Raw genomic sequence first — 18,185 nt, 5'->3', positions numbered from 1 at the left:
TCATTCCCGATTTTTTTTTCTTGGTGTGTCTAGCTAAACGTTTGCCAATTTTGTTGACATTTTCATATAACTCACTTCTGATTTTTCCATTTTTTTTCTATGGTTCTTTCTTTCATTAGCCTTACGCTAGTCTTTATACACTTTGACTCATGTTTTCTCTTTTCTTTCTAGGACATGAGTGGAATCATGAAATGGTGCGTATGGGTGGCCAGGAGTGGTGCTTGTGAGTTATAAAGAAGTGTTTGTAGCTATTAGAGTTATTTGGTGGTCAATCAGAACAAAAAAATCTCCCAGAGCAGTAAAATTTAGATGTAACTTTATCTTAAATTGCTGGTCCCAGATGAGTATTTGAGAGTTCCATAACTACTGAGAATGGACTCAATCCTATAGTAGTAAATTCAGTGATTGAAGTTCAGAGCTACAGCCAGAAAGGATATTAAGGATGAGAGCTTTTACTGTCAGACTTCTGTGACTTCACTTGTTTAATTCATCCTCTGTCCCTGCATCCAGCCCTGGATCTTTTATTTTATATGTGTTTGTCATATCACATGGAGGGCCTTGTCAAATCCTAAAATAGGGCATGGAGACAGCTCCTTTATATTTACTTTGCTTACTTAGAAATAGAAGGTACCAGATCATTATGCAAGGTTCTCTTTAGATTTCCAAAAGCAGACTCGAGCCTCAGGATGGTAGCTTTGACTCTGATGACGATAATTGATCTCTGCCTGTTCACACACTTTAGAAGCTCCTACGGAAAAGTGTAGTCCTTGTTCCTTATGTTTACCATTGCCAACCTACTTGGAAACATCAAGTTTCTTACAAACAGATAAAATTCTAACATTTTTACTTAGGTGGTCATAACTTCTCCTTTGCCAAGTGTTCATGTTTCCCAGAGAATCCGAAATCTCAAATGTGGGCCATCCCACTGGAGTTCAGGCTTTGAACTAGGGCACAGGCTCACAGGATTTCCCTACAGAGCCCCACATCACAGTCAGGATCTACAGCGCAGAATATTACATCTCTGGCCCCTCCCAGAAGACCCACTGAGATGCAGTGAGTTTTCCACATATCACTTACCATTTCTACAGGTAGCAAAGTATTTTCCTATGCATTGTTTTATCCAATTTTTTATTATTTCCATTAGAGATCAAAGGAGGGTTTAATTATTTTATTTTTAAGGAAGAAACTGTACTTTCAAAAAATGAAGACCTTCCCAAGGCCACCCAGAGGATAAGAGGGAAAGTAGACACAGTCACATTTCTTCTGGATCCAGGGTCAGGCTCTCCCTTCTCCCCCTCCTCAGGCTAAGGGAGAAGGATTCAAGTGCATCAGTGATGTGAAGGAGATGAAACCAGTGATGTGGGAGGGATGGACGCAGGATGAAAGATGTGGGGGTCAGACAATTTTTATCATTCCTAGGAGTGAGATCTGGAGGCTGAAAAAGCCAAAAAAGGTTTCCAAGAAACTGAAGACTGTATTCCGTGCTCCAGATCTGAGTAGGATGCTGCAAATGTTTAGAGGTGAGGAGAAGCATAGACTGTGGATGTGGGATTGTTGTGGTGTCAGGTAATAAACTGTCTAGGTGGGATAACTTAAAATTGAGGACAGAGAGAGGAGGGAGGTCAGAAAAAAAGCAATATTCTGTGATGAAGAGGATACATTTATATGTAAGGAAAAGTGGCTAGGTCTTTGGTTTATCTTTTAATTCACTAGCTCACAGCTTCACGGTATTCCCTTCCCCTGTCCCTACTCCAAAGAATATATAGGTATCAGTGCTTACTCCTTTGTTTCTAATCACCATCACTGAATCTTTTATTATTTCAGAACTGACAGCTGTCCGATGCTACTGGGGTAAGAAAAAGTTACCGTCTTTAAATAACTGTGTTCCATTTACCTTCCAGAAGTTTATGGTTTCAATGATATCTTCTGATCTTAGCCTCATGCATTCTTAGCACCTCCCAAAACATTTGCCTAATGCATTTCTCCAGTGTTTTACCCCTCCCACAATTCATCAATGCAAGTTTTTCAGTCACCTCTCAAGTTCCTTCATCACAATGTCACTAGATAAACTACTCCATATCTGTCACCTAGTCATATATATCACATAGATGATTATATTCATATATATACACATTTTTTTTTTCTTGCAGCGGATGTCACACTGAATTCAGTCAACCTAAATTTGAATCTTGTCCTTTCAGAAGATCAGAGACAAGTGATATCTGTGCCAATTTGGCCTTTTCAGTGTTATAATTATGGTGTCTTGGGATCCCAATATTTCTCCTCTGGGAAACATTACTGGGAAGTGGATGTGTCCAAGAAAACTGCCTGGATCTTGGGAGTATATTGTAGAACATGTTCCCGCAATATAAAGTATGTTGTTAGAAGATGTGCAAATCATCAAAATGTTTACTCCAAATACAGACCTTTATTTGGCTACTGGGTTATAGGGTTACAGAATAAATGTAAGTATAGTGCCTTTGAGGAGTCTTTGTCCTCTGATCCTGAGGTTTTGACTCTCTCCATGGCTGTGCCTCCCTGCCGTGTTGGGGTTTTCCTAGACTATGAAGCAGGTATAGTCTCATTTTTCAATGTCACAAGCCATGGCTCCCTCATTTACAAGTTCTCTAAATGTTGCTTTTCTCAGCCTGTTTATCCATATTTCAATCCTTGGAACTGTCCAGCTCCCATGACGCTATGCCCACCAAGCTCTTGAATTTTCTCATTTCTTCACCTACAACTCTTTGTCTTGACTTATCTCCTGCAACTGACTCATCTGCAACATTCAGACCATTGCTTCCTTGTGGTTTCCCTTCTTTAGAACTTCTACTCATCTTTGAGATGTACAGTATATTTGGCTTGAGTTATGAGAGATGCTTATTTATTCATTTACTCTTTTTCATATTTTCGAGAAAGTTACCTAATCCCTCCTAAAGACACAGTAGTATTGGTATAACATCCTTGCCTTCCCATTTGTCCGTATTTTGCTTTACCACTGATGTGAAGAGGCCCAAAGCCTGTTAGCCACCATCCATGCTACCTAGGTAGTCCATAGGAACCACCCTGATGACCACCACCAACATCAACTAAAGGTTCTTGGAGGGTATGTCAGTGTTTTGCTCAGGATATCCCAGATACATCAAGGAATTAAGGAGAGGAAAATACAAGCAATATGTGTATTCAGAGTGAAGATTTTATGTCCAGAGTATTTGAGCTCTAACCCTGTCTCTTGTTTTCTAATCACGATGAATACTTTCTCAGTTTCTTTTTCCTGAAATATAAATTGGGATTTAAGAAAGTACTTAACTATTAAAATCGTTGTGTAAAACTAAGTGTCTCTGAATGTAATGCACTAATTTAGTGTCTGGAACATAATAAATATTTGCTCTCATGATTACTAAAAAGTGTGAGCTGTGGTAATGTCCTGTGCAATAGTTTTGTGACCTTCAGAGGAATAGTAGTTGATTTTACTGAAGTCTCATTTTTCAAGTTCCCAGACTCCACTGTCAAGACCACTCCAATTTTAGTTTTGTTTTATAGAACTTTTTATACTGAGAGTAGGACTGTTCTTTTTCTTTTTAATTGTACATATTTAAGATATATATACTATTATGTTTTGATATACAATTTCATGGTAAAGTGATTACTACAGCCAAGTAAATTAATACATCCACTATATCATATAGTTACTGTGTGTGGGGGGGGGTGGTGGTGGTAAATGCATTTAAAATCTACTTTCTTAGTAAATTCCCAGTGTACAATACAATGTTAACTATAATCCTTGATATAGTTGGGATTTTTGTCCTGCCCAAATCTCATGTTGAAATGTAATCCCCAATGTTGGATGTGGGGCCTGGTGGGAGGTGATTGGATCATGGAGGGCCTAGCACCCATGGTAATTAATACATTCTTGCTGTGAGTTCATGGGAGATCTGGTTATTTAAGAGTATGGCACTTCATCCTCTCTCCCTATTGTTCCCACCCCTGCCAGTGATGTTCTTGCTCCTGCTAATGTTAGAATAGAAAAGTGATCGTATTTGACAAAAAAAAATTAAGTTAGTACAACAGTAAAAAAGTGTGATAGGCTGGGCACCTTGGCTCGTGCCGGTAATCCCAGCCAGCACTTTGGGATCCCAGCCAGCACTTTGGGAGGCCGAGATGAGAGGGTTACCTGAGGTCAGGAGTTCAAGACCAGCCTGGCCAAAATGGCAAAACCCTGTCTCTACTAAAAATACAAAAATTAGCTGGAGGTGGTGGTGAACCCCTGTAATCCCAGCTACTCGGGAGGCTGAGGCATGAGAATCGCTTGAACCTGGGAGGTGGTGATTACAGTGAGCCGAGATTGCACCACTGTACCCCAGCTTGGGCAACAAGAGCAAAACTCCGTCTCAAAAAAAAAAAAAAGTGTGAAAAAAGTGGTTTGTTGTAGATCACCAGAAAATTATGAAACATTGTTATACAATTCAATGCTAAGTTTTAAATCTCTGTAAAATGAATAGGTTAAAATTAACAACCTTACAATCAGGAAGAAGCAGAAAATTTCATAGAACCAGAATAATAAAATGGTGTAAAAATTATAAAATTATATGTGTTCAAGTGCATAGAATGAGAGTACTTTTAAAGGTCTAATGTTTTGGGTCAGTTCTACAATCAGGGAGAAAAAAAGACAGCCCTACCTTCCCTTCTTCAGAAGAGAGTGGGGACAGAGGAGACTTGATGAGGGTCAAGTCTAGGAAAAACTTCACTTTTACTCATTGTATGTTGATTCTCTAGATACATTCCCACCTGTTCTTTGCCCTGATGATGGGACTTTTACCCAGATCTGACAACTGCTCTCTTCATCAAACCTAGTCTTCTGGTAAAAAAAAAAATATGTATGTATATATATATAAAAAAACATATGTATGTTAATATGTGTATGTATTTATAATATATGTGTAATTTATAATTATATAAATATATAATGCATATAAATACATATGTATAATACATATAGATCATATATGTATAATACATATAAATGTATACATTTTAATATACATGTATATTTTATAAATATACATATACACACACACACACATATCCACAAATACACCAACCACCCTCATGTTTCTTCCCAGAATTCCAACCAGAGGCACAGCTTATCTGGAAATATCATCTTACCACAGTAGCACTGGATGTCCACTCAGAAATGATAAAAATTCATAACATTGACTATATGCAAAGGAGTCCGCACTGATGTCAATTTTTTTCTCCAGAATAGAGGAAGAGGAGGGCACTATGGTAGGGCAATGAATTTGTGAATAATAGCATGAAACAGTCTCTTGGCTATTCCCCATCAAATATGACCACATCATCAGCACACAATGTCCTTCCTTCCTTATCTCTTCCATCTACACCTAGAAACTGCTCTCTTCCCTATCTAGCACCTGCCACCACTAGACTACTGCAGACCTAGTTGTTCTAGCTCTTCTCACCTTTCACAGTTGAAGCATTCCTCTTAGACGAGAAGCTCAACACACTTCCCTTTATTCTTTGGGAAACGTTTTTTAGCTTAAGTCAAATTCTCACTCCCATGAATGAAAATAAAATTGACTCCCGAACCTCTGACTTTGTAACCCTCGGACACCACTGATTTCTTATCATTTCATCCCATTGATGTACTTGAACTCTGTTCCCTGAGAAGGGAGAGGGCAGACTCTTGACCCTAGAGCCAGACAAAATGTACTCATGTCCACTTTCTCCCTTACTCTCTGTATGACAATGGGACAGTTTTAAACTCTCAGAAGCACTGTTTATTTCTTCCAAAATGAAATAATTAATCTCTCCCTCTCTGCCTTCTTGAGCTCATAGGACATGAAAAAATAATGGATTATAAAACAAAAAGAATTTGATGCCTTCAAAAAAGATTTAATGTGTGGAAACATCATTGCTATGAATGTGGGTTACCAGAAAGATGGTTAGAAAGTGAGGTTGCAGAACCTGGCTCCTGGGTGTTTGAGACATACCAAGAGAGGAATCCTGCCTGGAGAGGCCTAAGACCTTCAAAGCCTATTTCCACCAGAGAAGTGCTCTGAGGTTCCAAGCTTTTGGGAAAAATTACCAATATTTGGCAAAGGAGATTTTATGAATACCAAACTAATAGTGGTCTGAATTTCCTGTGTTTAGAAAAGCTCTATATTGTCAGGTAGGTATACAATTCTAGACACAAAGATGTCACCTTTTCATACTCTTGTAAAGTATCTGACTGAGATGAATCAATTGTTTACACCAAGAAAAAAATATTATTCCAGAAATGCATATGTCTTTTTTGAAATCTAAATAGAACGACAAGGAAGGATCTGTTCTCTTCTATACCCACAAGAAAAATATAAATATATAGGAGTTGTCCAAATGAACAATTTGGGGTGCTTGGCAGACAAAGATGTAATTCTCTTATAGCAAATGAGATATCTTTTTTTTTTTTTTTTTTTTTTTTTTTTTTTTGAGACAAAGTCTCACTCTGTTACCCAAGCTGGAGTTCAGTGGTGTGAGCTTGGCTCACTGCAACCTCCACCTCCCGGGTTCCAACAATTCTCCTGCCTCAGCCTCCTGAGTAGCTAGGATTACAGGTACACACCATGATGCCCGGCTAATTTTTGTATTTTTAGTAGAGAGGGGATTTCACTATGCTGGACAGGCTGGTTTTGAACTCCTGACCTCGTGATCCACCTGCCTCGGCCTCCCAAAGTGCTGGGATTACAGGTGTGAGCCACCGCGCCTGGCCAAGACACCTATTAAATACAAAATCAGAGCTAGATGGAGGTAATGAAATGGTGATGTCACAGGGGTCTGATACTGCAACACCTTATCCCTAATACCACTATTGATCCACACACACTGTGACTCTCCACCACCCAAATTTTATACCATAGAATGAGATTTATTCTCAATAGTTTTAGAACACTCAAACCCTGAATTGTTACCAGAAATTTACAATAATATTATATCTAAATTTCCTGTCCTGGGAGATGTTTTATTCTGATTGAACCTCAGGCAATTCTAATGGCTACACATCTTTTCTCACAACACAAAAGAACAATCTCTGTTCTCCCACATTTACCACTTTATTATGCCATCCACATTCTAGGAAGAAGAAAGAAAACATAAATTAAGAAATAACAGCTTCTCCTCACATACAAGGCTTCATCACATTTCCCCCAGTCCCTGAGGTGCTGAGAATGGAGATAGGCCCAGTGTGAAAGCCAAAAAAAAATCAGCATAAGACCCAGAGCAATCATCCCAGTAGAGTCATGTGAGGCTGTCAAGTTCTCTAAAAAGTAGAAACAGCTTTCATCCTTGTGGAAGAGGCTTTTGGTATCTGCAGATGGGACATGCTTATAAGGAAAAGAATATACCTACGATTACTTTTATCCAAACGTATATGACTCCCCATGAAGTGATTTAAATTTTTAAATAATTAGTGTTTCTTTGATTTATTCAACAAATTTGCAAAATTATTTGTCAGGTATTATGCCAGGATTCAAAGAATCAAAAATAAATAAAAAGTTGTCCTCAAGAAGTTTACGTGGCTTTTGCTGAGAGTATAAGCAAGCAAGTGTACTAAACAAGTATAGGTGTTTGTTTCTGAAGCCCCTCTCTTCATTTTAGATATAAACTGTAACTGACCTCATTCCTTTCCTTAAGATCAACATATACATATCTGTACTTGATTTCCAACTCTCTATTTTTACTCAGTTTTCACTGAAATGCAATTTAATATATTCAGTAGCGAAGGAGCCACGAGGACCAGCAATTCAGGATGTCTATTATGTAACACCAACCACACTGTTTTCTTATACCAGATTATCTTTAAAATGTTACCAATATCTATTCAGAGTACACCTTCTTCCACTAACCATTGCATATTCTCTTTGCTCTCAGCAAGCACCTCGAGTGATAACGATTTTTACCTGATGGAGTGACCCAAACTTTCATTTCTGAAGGGCTTGGGCATTTGTCATCTTGCCTGAGCTGAGTTGTTGTCTCTTTTTATTGACTGTAATCACAGGGCACAATAATACTAAGAGATACCCTAAGGGATCTCCAGACATACATTTTCTTAGCCTACATTGTGGAGTAGTTGTTCTAAGTATCCTTGATAGTCAGGGTTACATCCTAGCAAGCACAGTAATTCCTGTCTTTGCCTGTTGGTTCAGAGGCATGAGCACTCAAAGTGGCTGGGCAGCTGTCTTAACTTCTAGTTCAATGAAATCATTGTCATGTCTGCTGGTGAAAGCATTCTTCCTTTTGGAACTAAGATCGCTAAGCCAGCAGAGCATAATGTTGTAGAAGTAAAAGGCAAAATTTGCTAGTGGAGCAGTAGGAATAGTAGCAAGTGGTATCTCACTCCTACTCACCCCTTGATTTATAGACCCATGAATCCTAGTTATGAGAAAAATAACACCATATGTTGGACTCTGATTTAGAGGATATACGGCCTCCTAAAGAACTTTACTCCAATCCTGGAAGATATTGCCACTTAACTGGTGCTTTTAATTTGTCTTATAAGGGCCATTTTTCTATCAAGTCAGTTGCTCAGGATGATGGGCAGCATAGCAAGTTCAGTAACTTCCATAAACATGGGCCCTTTGCTACACTCTATTTCCTATGAAGTGAGTTCCTTGATTGGAATCAATGCTGTGTGGAATACTATGCTGGTAAATAAGGCATTCTATAAGTCTGAGGATGGTAGTTCTTGGAGAAACATTGTGTGTATGGAAGGCAAATCTGTATCCAGAGTAATTGTCTATTCCAGTGAGGAAAAAATGCTGACTTTTCCATGATGGAAGCAGTTTGTAGTCAGTGTGCAACTAGGTAGCTTTCCAATTCCTTCACCATCTATTCAAACCATTGGCCATTGCCCATGATTCAGTATATAATCATACATCTGGCTACTTCTCTTTCTAAGCAATATGAACAATTTGTTGCACTACTTTTTAAAGTTCTGCCCATTGGGAGGGCTTTCCTTCACCATGGTACTTCAGGGATATCCCAGAAAAAAGCTTTAGTACTGTAGCTGTCTCCTCCAGGTGATGCCTTAATATCATACAGAACCATCTGTAAACTGGATCTGAGTTTTTTCTTTCTTCATCAGCTGATTGTAGATAACTTTCCATAAGGCCGTATCTGCAGGTTGAGTGAGAGTAGATAGTGTAGCAGAAGTGAAGACCATGGACATTTGAGCCACTTCTTTGTGTGATTTGTGTTTTGTTTTAGGGCTTGCTCATGGCCAATCACATAGATAACACTTCTGTTTTTTGTTGGCGTGCTGCTGCGCACATCCAAATTTGTTGTTTCATGGAACAGCCAGGTAGGGTCACATAGTAACTTCGTGGCCCATAGTTCAGTGTTCAGTCTCCCCCAAGGCTCAATAGAAAGCCAAAAGCTGTTTTTGAAAAAGATAGTAAGTATCTACAGAAGATAGCACCTATAGGGTCCTGCCAAATACTCCAGAATCTTCCTTATCTGCCACTGACATTTCAAGCACCATTGTATTGGCTTGATCATATGGTCCCAGTGGCAGAGCAGATTTGGCAACAGCCTGTATCCACTGCACAGCATTATCTTATTCCGGCTCTCACTCAAATCTTACTCTTTTCAAGTAACTTAGTAAATGGATGAGAGTGACACCTCAAAACGAGGAACATGTTGCCTCTAGAATCCAAAGAGGCTCACTAGGTATTGTGTCTCCCTTTTGGTTGTAGGCATGGCCAGATGCAACAATTTCCTTTTCACTTTAAAAGGGATATTTCCATACACCTCACACCACTGGATCCCTGGAAATTTCACTGAGAAGATCCCTGCAGGTTTTTAAAAATTTTATTTTAGGTTCAGGGGTACATGTGCAGATTTGTTATATAAGTAAACTGTGTGTTTTTGGGATTTGGTGTACAGACTGTTTCATCACCTGGGTAATAAGCATAGCACCCAGTAGGTAGTTTTTCAATTCTTACCCTCCTCCAAACCTCCACCCTCAAGTAGGCCCTGATGTCTGTTGTTCCCTTCTTTGTATCTACATCTACTCAATGTTTTGCTTCCTCTTATAAGTAAGAATATCCAGCATTCCATGGTATACAGGTACCACATTTCCTTTATCTAGTCTATCACTGATGACCATTTAGGTTGTTTCCATGTATTTGCTATTTTGAATGGTGCTGTGATGAATGTACATGTGCATGTGTCTTTATGGTAGAATGATTTATATTCCTTTGTGTATATACCCAATAATGGGATTGCTGGGTCTAATGGTAATTCTGCTTTGGGTGCTTTGAGAAATTGCCAAACTGCTTTCCACAGTGGCTGAACTAATTTACATGCCCACCAGTAGTGTGTAAGCATTGTCTTTTCTCTGCAACCTCACCAGCATCTATTATTTTTTGACTTTTTAATAATAGCCATTTAGACTGGTGGGAGATGGTATCTCATTGTGGTTTTGATTTTCGTTTCTCTAATGAGGAGTGATGTTGAGCATTTTTTCACATGCTTGTTGGCCACATGTATGTCTTCTTTTGCGAAGTGTCTGTTCACGTTCTGTGCCCACATTTTAATAGGGTTGTTTGTTTTCTGCTTGTAAATTTATTGAAGTTACTTATAGAACCTATATATTAACTGTTTGTCAGGGGCATCATTTACAAATATTTTCTCCCATTTTGTAGGTTGTCTAGCTGTTGCTGTTGTCGTTGTTGGTTGTTTTTTGTTTTGTTTTGTTTTGTTTTGTTTTTCTGTACAGAGGCTCTTTAGTTTAATTAGATCCCATTTGTCAACATTTGTTTTTGCTGCAATTAGTTTTGGCGTCTTTGTCATGAAATCTTTGCCAGCGCCTGTGTCCAGGATGGTATTACCTAGGTAATCTTCCAGAGTTTTTATAAGTTTTAGGTTTTATATTTAATTATTTAATCCATCTTGAGTTGAATTTTGTATATGATATAAGGAAGGAGTCCAGTTTCAATCTTCTGCATATGGCAAGCTAGGTCTCTCAGCTCCATTTATTGAATAGGGGATCCTTTCTCCATTTCTTGCTTTTGTCAACTTGGTTTAAGATCAAATGGTTGCAGGCTTGCAGCATTATTTCTGGGCTCTGTATTCTGTTCCATCAGTCTATATGTCTGCTTTTAAACCAGTACCATGCTGTTTGGGTTACTGTAACCTTGTAGTGTGGTTTGAAGTCAGGTAATGTGATGCTTCCAGGTTTGTTCTTTTTGCATTCTAATTCCTTGGCTATTTGGGTTCTTTTTTGATTTCATATGAATTTTAGAATAGTTTTTTTCTGGTCCTGTGAAATTTGATAGAAGTAGCACTGAATCTGTAAAGTGCTTTGGGTAGTATGGCCATTTTAGCAATATTGATTCTTCCAATCCATGAGCATGGAATGTTTTTCCATTTGTTTGTGTTAATCTCTGATTTCTTTGAGCAGTGTTTTTAAATTCTCATTGTAGAGATCCTTCATCTCCCTGTGTAACTGTATTCCTAGGTATTTTCTTCTTTTTGTGGCTATTGTGAATGGGATTGCATTCCCGATTTGGCTTTCAGCTTGGATGTTGTTGGTGTATAGGAATGATTTTTGTACATTGATTCTGTATCCCGAGACTTTCCTTAGTTGTTTGTCAAATTAAAGAGCTTTGGACAGAGACTATGTGGTTTTCTAGATATGGAATCCTATCATCTGTGAAAAGGAATATATCGATTGACTTCCTCTCTTCTATTTGGATGCCTTTTATTTCTTTCTCTTACCTGATTTGTCTGGCTAAGACTTCCAGTACTATGTTGAACTTGAAAAGGAATGGTGAGAGACAGCATCTATGTCTTGTACTCATTTTCAAGAGAAATGCTTCCACCTTTTGCCCATTCAGTATGATGTTGGCTGTGCATCTGTCATGACTGGCTTTTATTATTTTAAAGTGTGTTCCTTCAATGCCTAGCTTGTTGAGGGCTTTTTACATGAAAGGATGTTGAATTTTATTAAGAGCCTTTTCTGCATCTATTGAGATTATTATGTGGATTTTGTCTTTGGTTTTGTGCGGTGAATCACATTTATTGATTTGCATGTATTGAACCAACTTTGCATCCAAGGGATAAAGCCTACTTGATCATGGTGGATTAGCTTTTGGAGGTGCTGCTGGATTCAGTTTGCAGTATTTTGTTGAGGATTTTTGCATTTATGTTCATCAGGGATATTGGCCTGAAGTTTGTGTGTGTGTGTGTGTCTGCCAAGTTCGAGTATCAGGATGATGTTTACCTCACAGAATGAGTAACAGAGGAGTGCTTCTTCAATTTTTCACATTGGTTGCAGTAGGAATGGTACCAGATCTTTCTTATACATCAGGTAGAATTCTGCTATGAATCCATCTTGTCCTGGGATTTTTCTGGTTTATAGGTTTTTTATTATTAATTCAATGTCAGAACTCATTGTTGGTCTGCTCAGAGATTCAATTTCATCCTGGTCCAATCTTGGGGGGTTGTGTGTTTCAATGAGTTTATCCATTTCTTCTGAGTTTTCTAGCTTGCGTGCATAGAAGTGTTTATAGTAGTCCCTGAGTGTTTTTAAATTTTTCTGTGATAGTCCGTGGTAATATCCCCTTTGTCATTTCTGATTGGATTTATTCAGATTTTCTCTTTTTTTCTCATTTATTATTCTAGCTAGTGGTTTATCTATCTTACTAATTATTTCAAAAACCCAACTCCTGGATTTGTTGATCTTTTGTACAGTTTTTCACATCTCAATTTCCTTTAGTTCAGCTCTGATTTTAGTTATTTCTTGTCTTCTGCTACCTTTGGGTTAGTTTGCTCTTGTTTCTCTAATTCCTCTAGTTGTGAGATTAGGCTATTAATTTGAGATCTTTCTAACTCTTTGATGTGGGCATCGAGTGTTATAAACTACCCTTTTAACAATACCTTTGCTGTGTCCCAGAGATTCCATTATGGTATATCACTGTTCTCATTAGTTTCAAAGAATTTCTTGATTTCTGCCTTAATTTCATTATTTACCCAAAAGTTACTCAGGAGCAGATTGTTTAATTTTTATGTAATTATATAGTTTTGAGTGAATTTCTTAGTATTGGTCTCTATTTTTATTGTGCTGTAGTCTTAGAGTACGGTTGGTATGATTTCATTTTTTTTTAATTTGCTAAGGACTGTTTTATGTCAGATTATATGGTCAATTTTAGAGTATATGCCATGTGCAGATGAAAATAAAGTATTTTCTATTGTCTTTGCGAGGAGTGTGTTGTAGATGTCTATTAGGTTCATTCGGTCACATGTTGAGTTCAGGTCCTGGATATCTTTGCTAGTTTTCTGTCTTCATGATCCATCTAATATGTCAGTGAGATGTTGAAGTCTCCCACTATTACTGTTTGGTTATCTAAGTTCTTTGTAGGTCTCTAAGAATTTTCTTTATTAATCTGGGTGCCCCTGTGTTGGGTGGGTATATATTTAGGACAGTTAGGTCTTCTTGTTGTATTGAGCTTTTTACTATTATGTAATGCCCTTGTCTTTTTTGGTATTTGTTGTTTAAAGTCTGTTTCATCTTAAATTAGAATAGCAAACCCTGCTTTCTTCTGGATTTTGTGTGTGTGTGTGTGTGTGTGTGTGTGTGTGTGTGCGTTGCTGGTGGTGGTGGTGGTGGTTTGTTTGCTTGCTTGGTAGATTTTTCTCTGTCCCTTTACTTTGAGCCTATAAGTATTGTTGTGTGTGAGATGGGTCTCTTAAAGACAGCATACCATTGGCTCTTGCTTCTTTATTCAACTTGTCACTTTGTGCCTTTTAATTGGACATTTAGCCTATTTACATTCAAGGTTAGCATTGCTATGTTTGGATTTGATCCTTTCAACATGTTGTTAGCGGCTTATTATGTGGACTTTGTTTGTGTAGTTGCTTTATAGTGTCATTGGTCTGTGTACTTAAGTATGTTTTTGTATTGGCTGGTAATAGTCTTTCCTTTCCATGTTTAGCACTCCCTTTAGGATCTCTTGTAAGACAGGTCTGGTGGTAATGAAATCATTTAGCATTTGCTCGTCTAAAAAAGATCATATTTCTACTTCACTTATGAAACTTAGTTTGACTGGATATGAAATTCTTGGTTGGAAATTCTTTTATTTATGAATGCTGAATATAGGCCCCTATTCTCTTTTGGCTTATAGAGTTTCTGCTGATGGGTTAACTGTTACCCTGACTGGATTCCCTTTGTAAGTGAACCTTCTCTCTAGCTGCCTTTAACATTTTTTCTTTCATCTCAACCTTGGAAAAACTGATGACTATGTGTCTTGGAGATGGTCTTGAGTAGTATTCCACAGGAGTTCTCTGTATTTTGTCAATTTGAATGTTGACCTGTCTAATGAGGTTGGGGAAATTTTCTTGAACATATTGAAACATATTTTTTTCAACTTGCTTGCTTTCTCTCCCTATCTTTTGAGGATGCCAGAGTCAGATTTTTGTCTCTTTACATGATCCTATATTTTTCAGAGGTTTTTGTTCATTCTGTATTGTTTTTCTTCATTTTGTCTGACTGAGTTATTTCGGAGAGGAGGTCTTTGAGCTCTGAGCTTCTTTTCTCAGCTTGGTTTACTCTGCTGTTAATACTTGCAATTGTATTCTTAAATTCTTGAAGTGAGTTTTTCACCTTAATCTGCTCAGTTTGGTTCTTTCCTAAAATGGCCTTTTATCTTTCCTCTTCTGTATCACTTTATTGCATTGCTTAGAATCCTTGGATTGGGTTTCATCTATCTCCTTAATGTCAATGATCTTCATTTCTGTCCACATTCTGAATTCTATTTGTGATTTCAGCCATTTCAAACTGGTTAAGAACCATCGCTAGAAATTAGTGTGGTCATTTGAAGGTAAGAAGATAGACACCTGCACTGAGTTTCCAGAGTTCTTGTGCTAGTTCTTTCTCATCTTGCAGGGAGGATGTTCCTTCAGTCTTTGAAGTTGCTGTCCTGTTTTTATTATTGTTGTTGTTTTGTTTTGCTTTTATCTTCTTTGATGCCCTTGAAGATTTGATTATGGTATAAGTTAGGTGTGTTTGACTGGCTTCAATTCTAGTCCACTCCTGGGTCTTGGAGGAGTTCCCTCTGATTACTGTTTTCATCCAGAATTTTTTTTTTTTTTTTTTTTTTTTTTTTGAGACAGAGTCTGGCTCCGTTGCCTAGGCTGGAGTGCAGTGGTGCGATCTTGGCTCACTGCAACCTCCGCTTCCTGGGTTCAAGCAATTCTCTGCCTTAGTCTCCCAAGTAGCTGGGATTACAGGTGTCCACCATCACGCCCGGCTAATTTTTGTATTTTTAGTATAGACAGGGTTTCAACATCTTGGCCAGGCTGGTCTTGAATCCTGACTTTATAATCCACCTGCCTTGGCCTCTCAAAGTACTGGGATTATAGGCATGAGTCACTGCATGCGGCCTCTTTTGTTGGATGTTCTGTTCCATGCGGCTCCCTCATGCAGGTCCTATAGTTGGCAGAGAAGCTGCATCCTTGTTTTGTCAGTCCTAATCTGCTGTTCACGTGCTTCCCAGGGAAACATGGAAATGTGTCTGACTGCAGAGTTCAGGCAGAAGTGGGACCACTGGGCTAGAAGTGATAGTGGGTGTGGCCCATCTGGTTATGAGAGGTGAAGGTGGGTGGAGTTGCCATCCCTGCCATCTGGGTGCTTCCAGGGCAGCAGGAGGAGGTTGTACTCCTCAGCAAATTCAGGCAGAAGTAGGACCAATGGGCTAGAAGCTCTAGCAGGCATGTCTTGCCTGGCTACCAATGGTGGGGGTGGGTGTGGTCACCTGCTCTGCCATCTGGGTGCTTCCTGCAACAATAGTAGGCTGTGCTCACTAACTGAGTTCCCACAGAAGCAAGACCACTAGGCCAGAAGCTCTATCAGGTGTTGCTTGCCTGGCTGTCAGGAGGCATGGATGGGGTTGCCCACCTGCTGTCAGGTGCTTCCTGGGACAACAAGGGACTCTATCCCTGGCTGAGTTCACATGGATGCTGGACCACTGGGTTGGAAGCTCTAGCAAGCATTGCCCACTTGGCTACCTGTAGCATGGGGGTAGGGGTAGGGTCGAGTGGGATCATGTTTTCCAGGACACGGGGAAGCTGTGCCCTCTAGTTGAGTTTACACAGAAGTGGGGCTGCTGGCCCATGTAGTTTTATTTAACTTACTTTTCACCCTCTGAGACACAAGTGTCTTTTCAATAATTTTAGAGTAGCTGCTACTTATTGCTTACTAGATCCAGTCAGCATAATGTCATTAATGTAATGGGTCAGTGTGTTATGTGATGGAAGGAAAAGATGATCAATGGCCTGGGGTGGTGGCTCACGCCTGTAATCCCAGCACTTTGGGAAGCTGAGGTGGGCAGGTCATGAGGTCAGGAGTTCAAGACCAGCCTAGCCAATAGAGTGAAACCCTGTCTCTACTAAAAATACAAAAAAATTAGCCAGGTATGGTGGTGGGCACCTGTAATCCCAGCTACTCAGGAGACTGAGGCAGGAGAATCGCTTGAACCTGGGAGGTGGAGATTGCTGTGAGCCAAGATCATGCCATTGTACTCTAGCCTGGGCTACAGAGCCAGACTCTGTCTCAAAAAAAAAAAAAAAAAAAAAAATCAAGATCCCTGTGCACTAAATTATGTCATAGTCCTGATGAATTAATATACCTCTTAGGACATCCTATATCTGGCCCTGACCATCTGAAAGCAAACTGCTTATGGTGATCTTTACTATCAGATATGTAGAAAATAAACATTTGCCAGTTTAACAGTGTCTATCAAGTACCAGGGGATGTGTTAATTTGCTCAAGCAATCATAGCCCATCTGGTATAAAAGCTGCAATTAAATTCATCACCTGACTAAGCTTACAATATTCCCATTATTATCCAAAATGCATTGGTCTTTTGCAGAGAACAAAAAGCCATGTTAAATGGGGATATGGTGGGAGTCACCACCTCTGGTTGCTCTAAGTCCTTGATTGTGGCACTAATCTCTGCAATCTCTTCTGAAATATGGTATGGCTTTTTGCTTACTATTTTTCTAGGTAGAGGCAGCTCTAGTGGCTTCTACCTCTTCTACTACAATAGTTCTCACTCCATAGGTCAGAGAACTAATGTGAAAATTCTGCCATTTGCTGAGTACCTCTATTCCAATTTTGCATTCTGGAGACTGGGGATATTATCATAGAATGGGTTTGGGACTCACTGGACCCCTGGTTGAGGTGAAACTGTGCGAAAACTTTATTGTTTACTTGACCACCATAAGTTCCTAGTCTGTTTGGTGGGCCACAGTGACATTTTGTGTCTCCTGGAATTAGTATCAGTTCAGAACCAGGGTCTAATAAACCCCAAAGAGTTTATTTAATTTTCCCAATGCACAGTGACTCTAGTGAAAATTCATAGTTCCCTTTGGGGAAGGTTGAGAGAAAGATCAACAGTGTAAATTTTTGGCAATGTAGTGGGGTTTTTCCTCAGGATGACTGAAACTTTTCTTCATTAGTGAAGTTCTGAGTCTGGAAACTGGCTCAAATTTGGAAATTGATTGGGAGCCTATGATACTCCATTTTTATAATTCCAGCTGAATTTTTGTTCAAATGACTTGGAACTCTTCCGCTTTTCCAGATGATGTAATAGATTTGGATAGAGTTCCCAAATTGGCAGAGTTTCCCAACTATTCTGATTGCTGCTTTGACTCTACTGTCCATTATGGTTACCATGCCCAGCTTGCCTTAATGTTTAATTGCCGCCATTTAGCCCCTGAACGTCAGGATCCAATTACCTCTATTGCATCTAGGTTTCCCAGTTCAGTTTCAGCAAGTTTCCACTGTAATTTCTGACCTACAGCGAAGAGCAATCACAGAGCTGGGGCTCCCTTCACAGTACTGGTAAAAGATGTGTCCTCTTAATCTACCCAGGGCATGTGGCCAGGTCTTGAATAATAAATCCACTCTAATATTCAATATCCCTAAGATTTTGAATACTTTTCTTTACAGTATACCAGCTTTTCAAGTCTCTGGGCAAATGGACTGGACTGGCATTTCATTTTTATTTAGTAGAGGACATCCTCTGGTCTATGTTTCAGCCAATCAACCAAACTGTTTAAGTCTTTTTTAAACCCCTGAGCTGACATACTAAATCTGTTCTTTCAACCATTATCTCACAACCTTAGTATCT

At 39.0% G+C, this 18,185-nt stretch overlaps 1 protein-coding gene across 4 annotated transcripts in view; it reads left to right on the top strand.

The window, feature by feature from the left end:
- Positions 1–3,405, top strand: part of LOC105468609 (tripartite motif containing 34) — a 44,120-nt gene extending 40,715 nt beyond the window's left edge. For 3 of the 4 annotated variants that reach the window (XM_071075200.1, XM_011718807.3, XM_011718808.3), the window contains 4 exons: positions 172–194; positions 1,420–1,520; positions 1,825–1,851; positions 2,151–3,405. In XM_071075200.1, the coding sequence (XP_070931301.1) occupies positions 172–194; positions 1,420–1,520; positions 1,825–1,851; positions 2,151–2,716 (717 nt within the window). In that variant the 3' untranslated portion in view covers positions 2,717–3,405. Of the gene's footprint in view, positions 1–171; positions 1,054–1,179; positions 1,340–1,419; positions 1,521–1,824; positions 1,852–2,150 lie in introns of those variants that run through there. The other variant, XR_011610894.1, reaches the window with a different exon arrangement.
- Positions 3,406–18,185: the final 14,780 nt, after the last annotated feature.

The sequence above is a fragment of the Macaca nemestrina genome, chromosome 12 (assembly GCF_043159975.1).
Source record: "Macaca nemestrina isolate mMacNem1 chromosome 12, mMacNem.hap1, whole genome shotgun sequence".
NCBI classification, from domain to species: domain Eukaryota; kingdom Metazoa; phylum Chordata; class Mammalia; order Primates; family Cercopithecidae; genus Macaca; species Macaca nemestrina.
The sequence above is the reverse complement of the archived record's forward strand: the minus strand, read 5'-3'. Positions and strand labels throughout refer to the sequence as shown.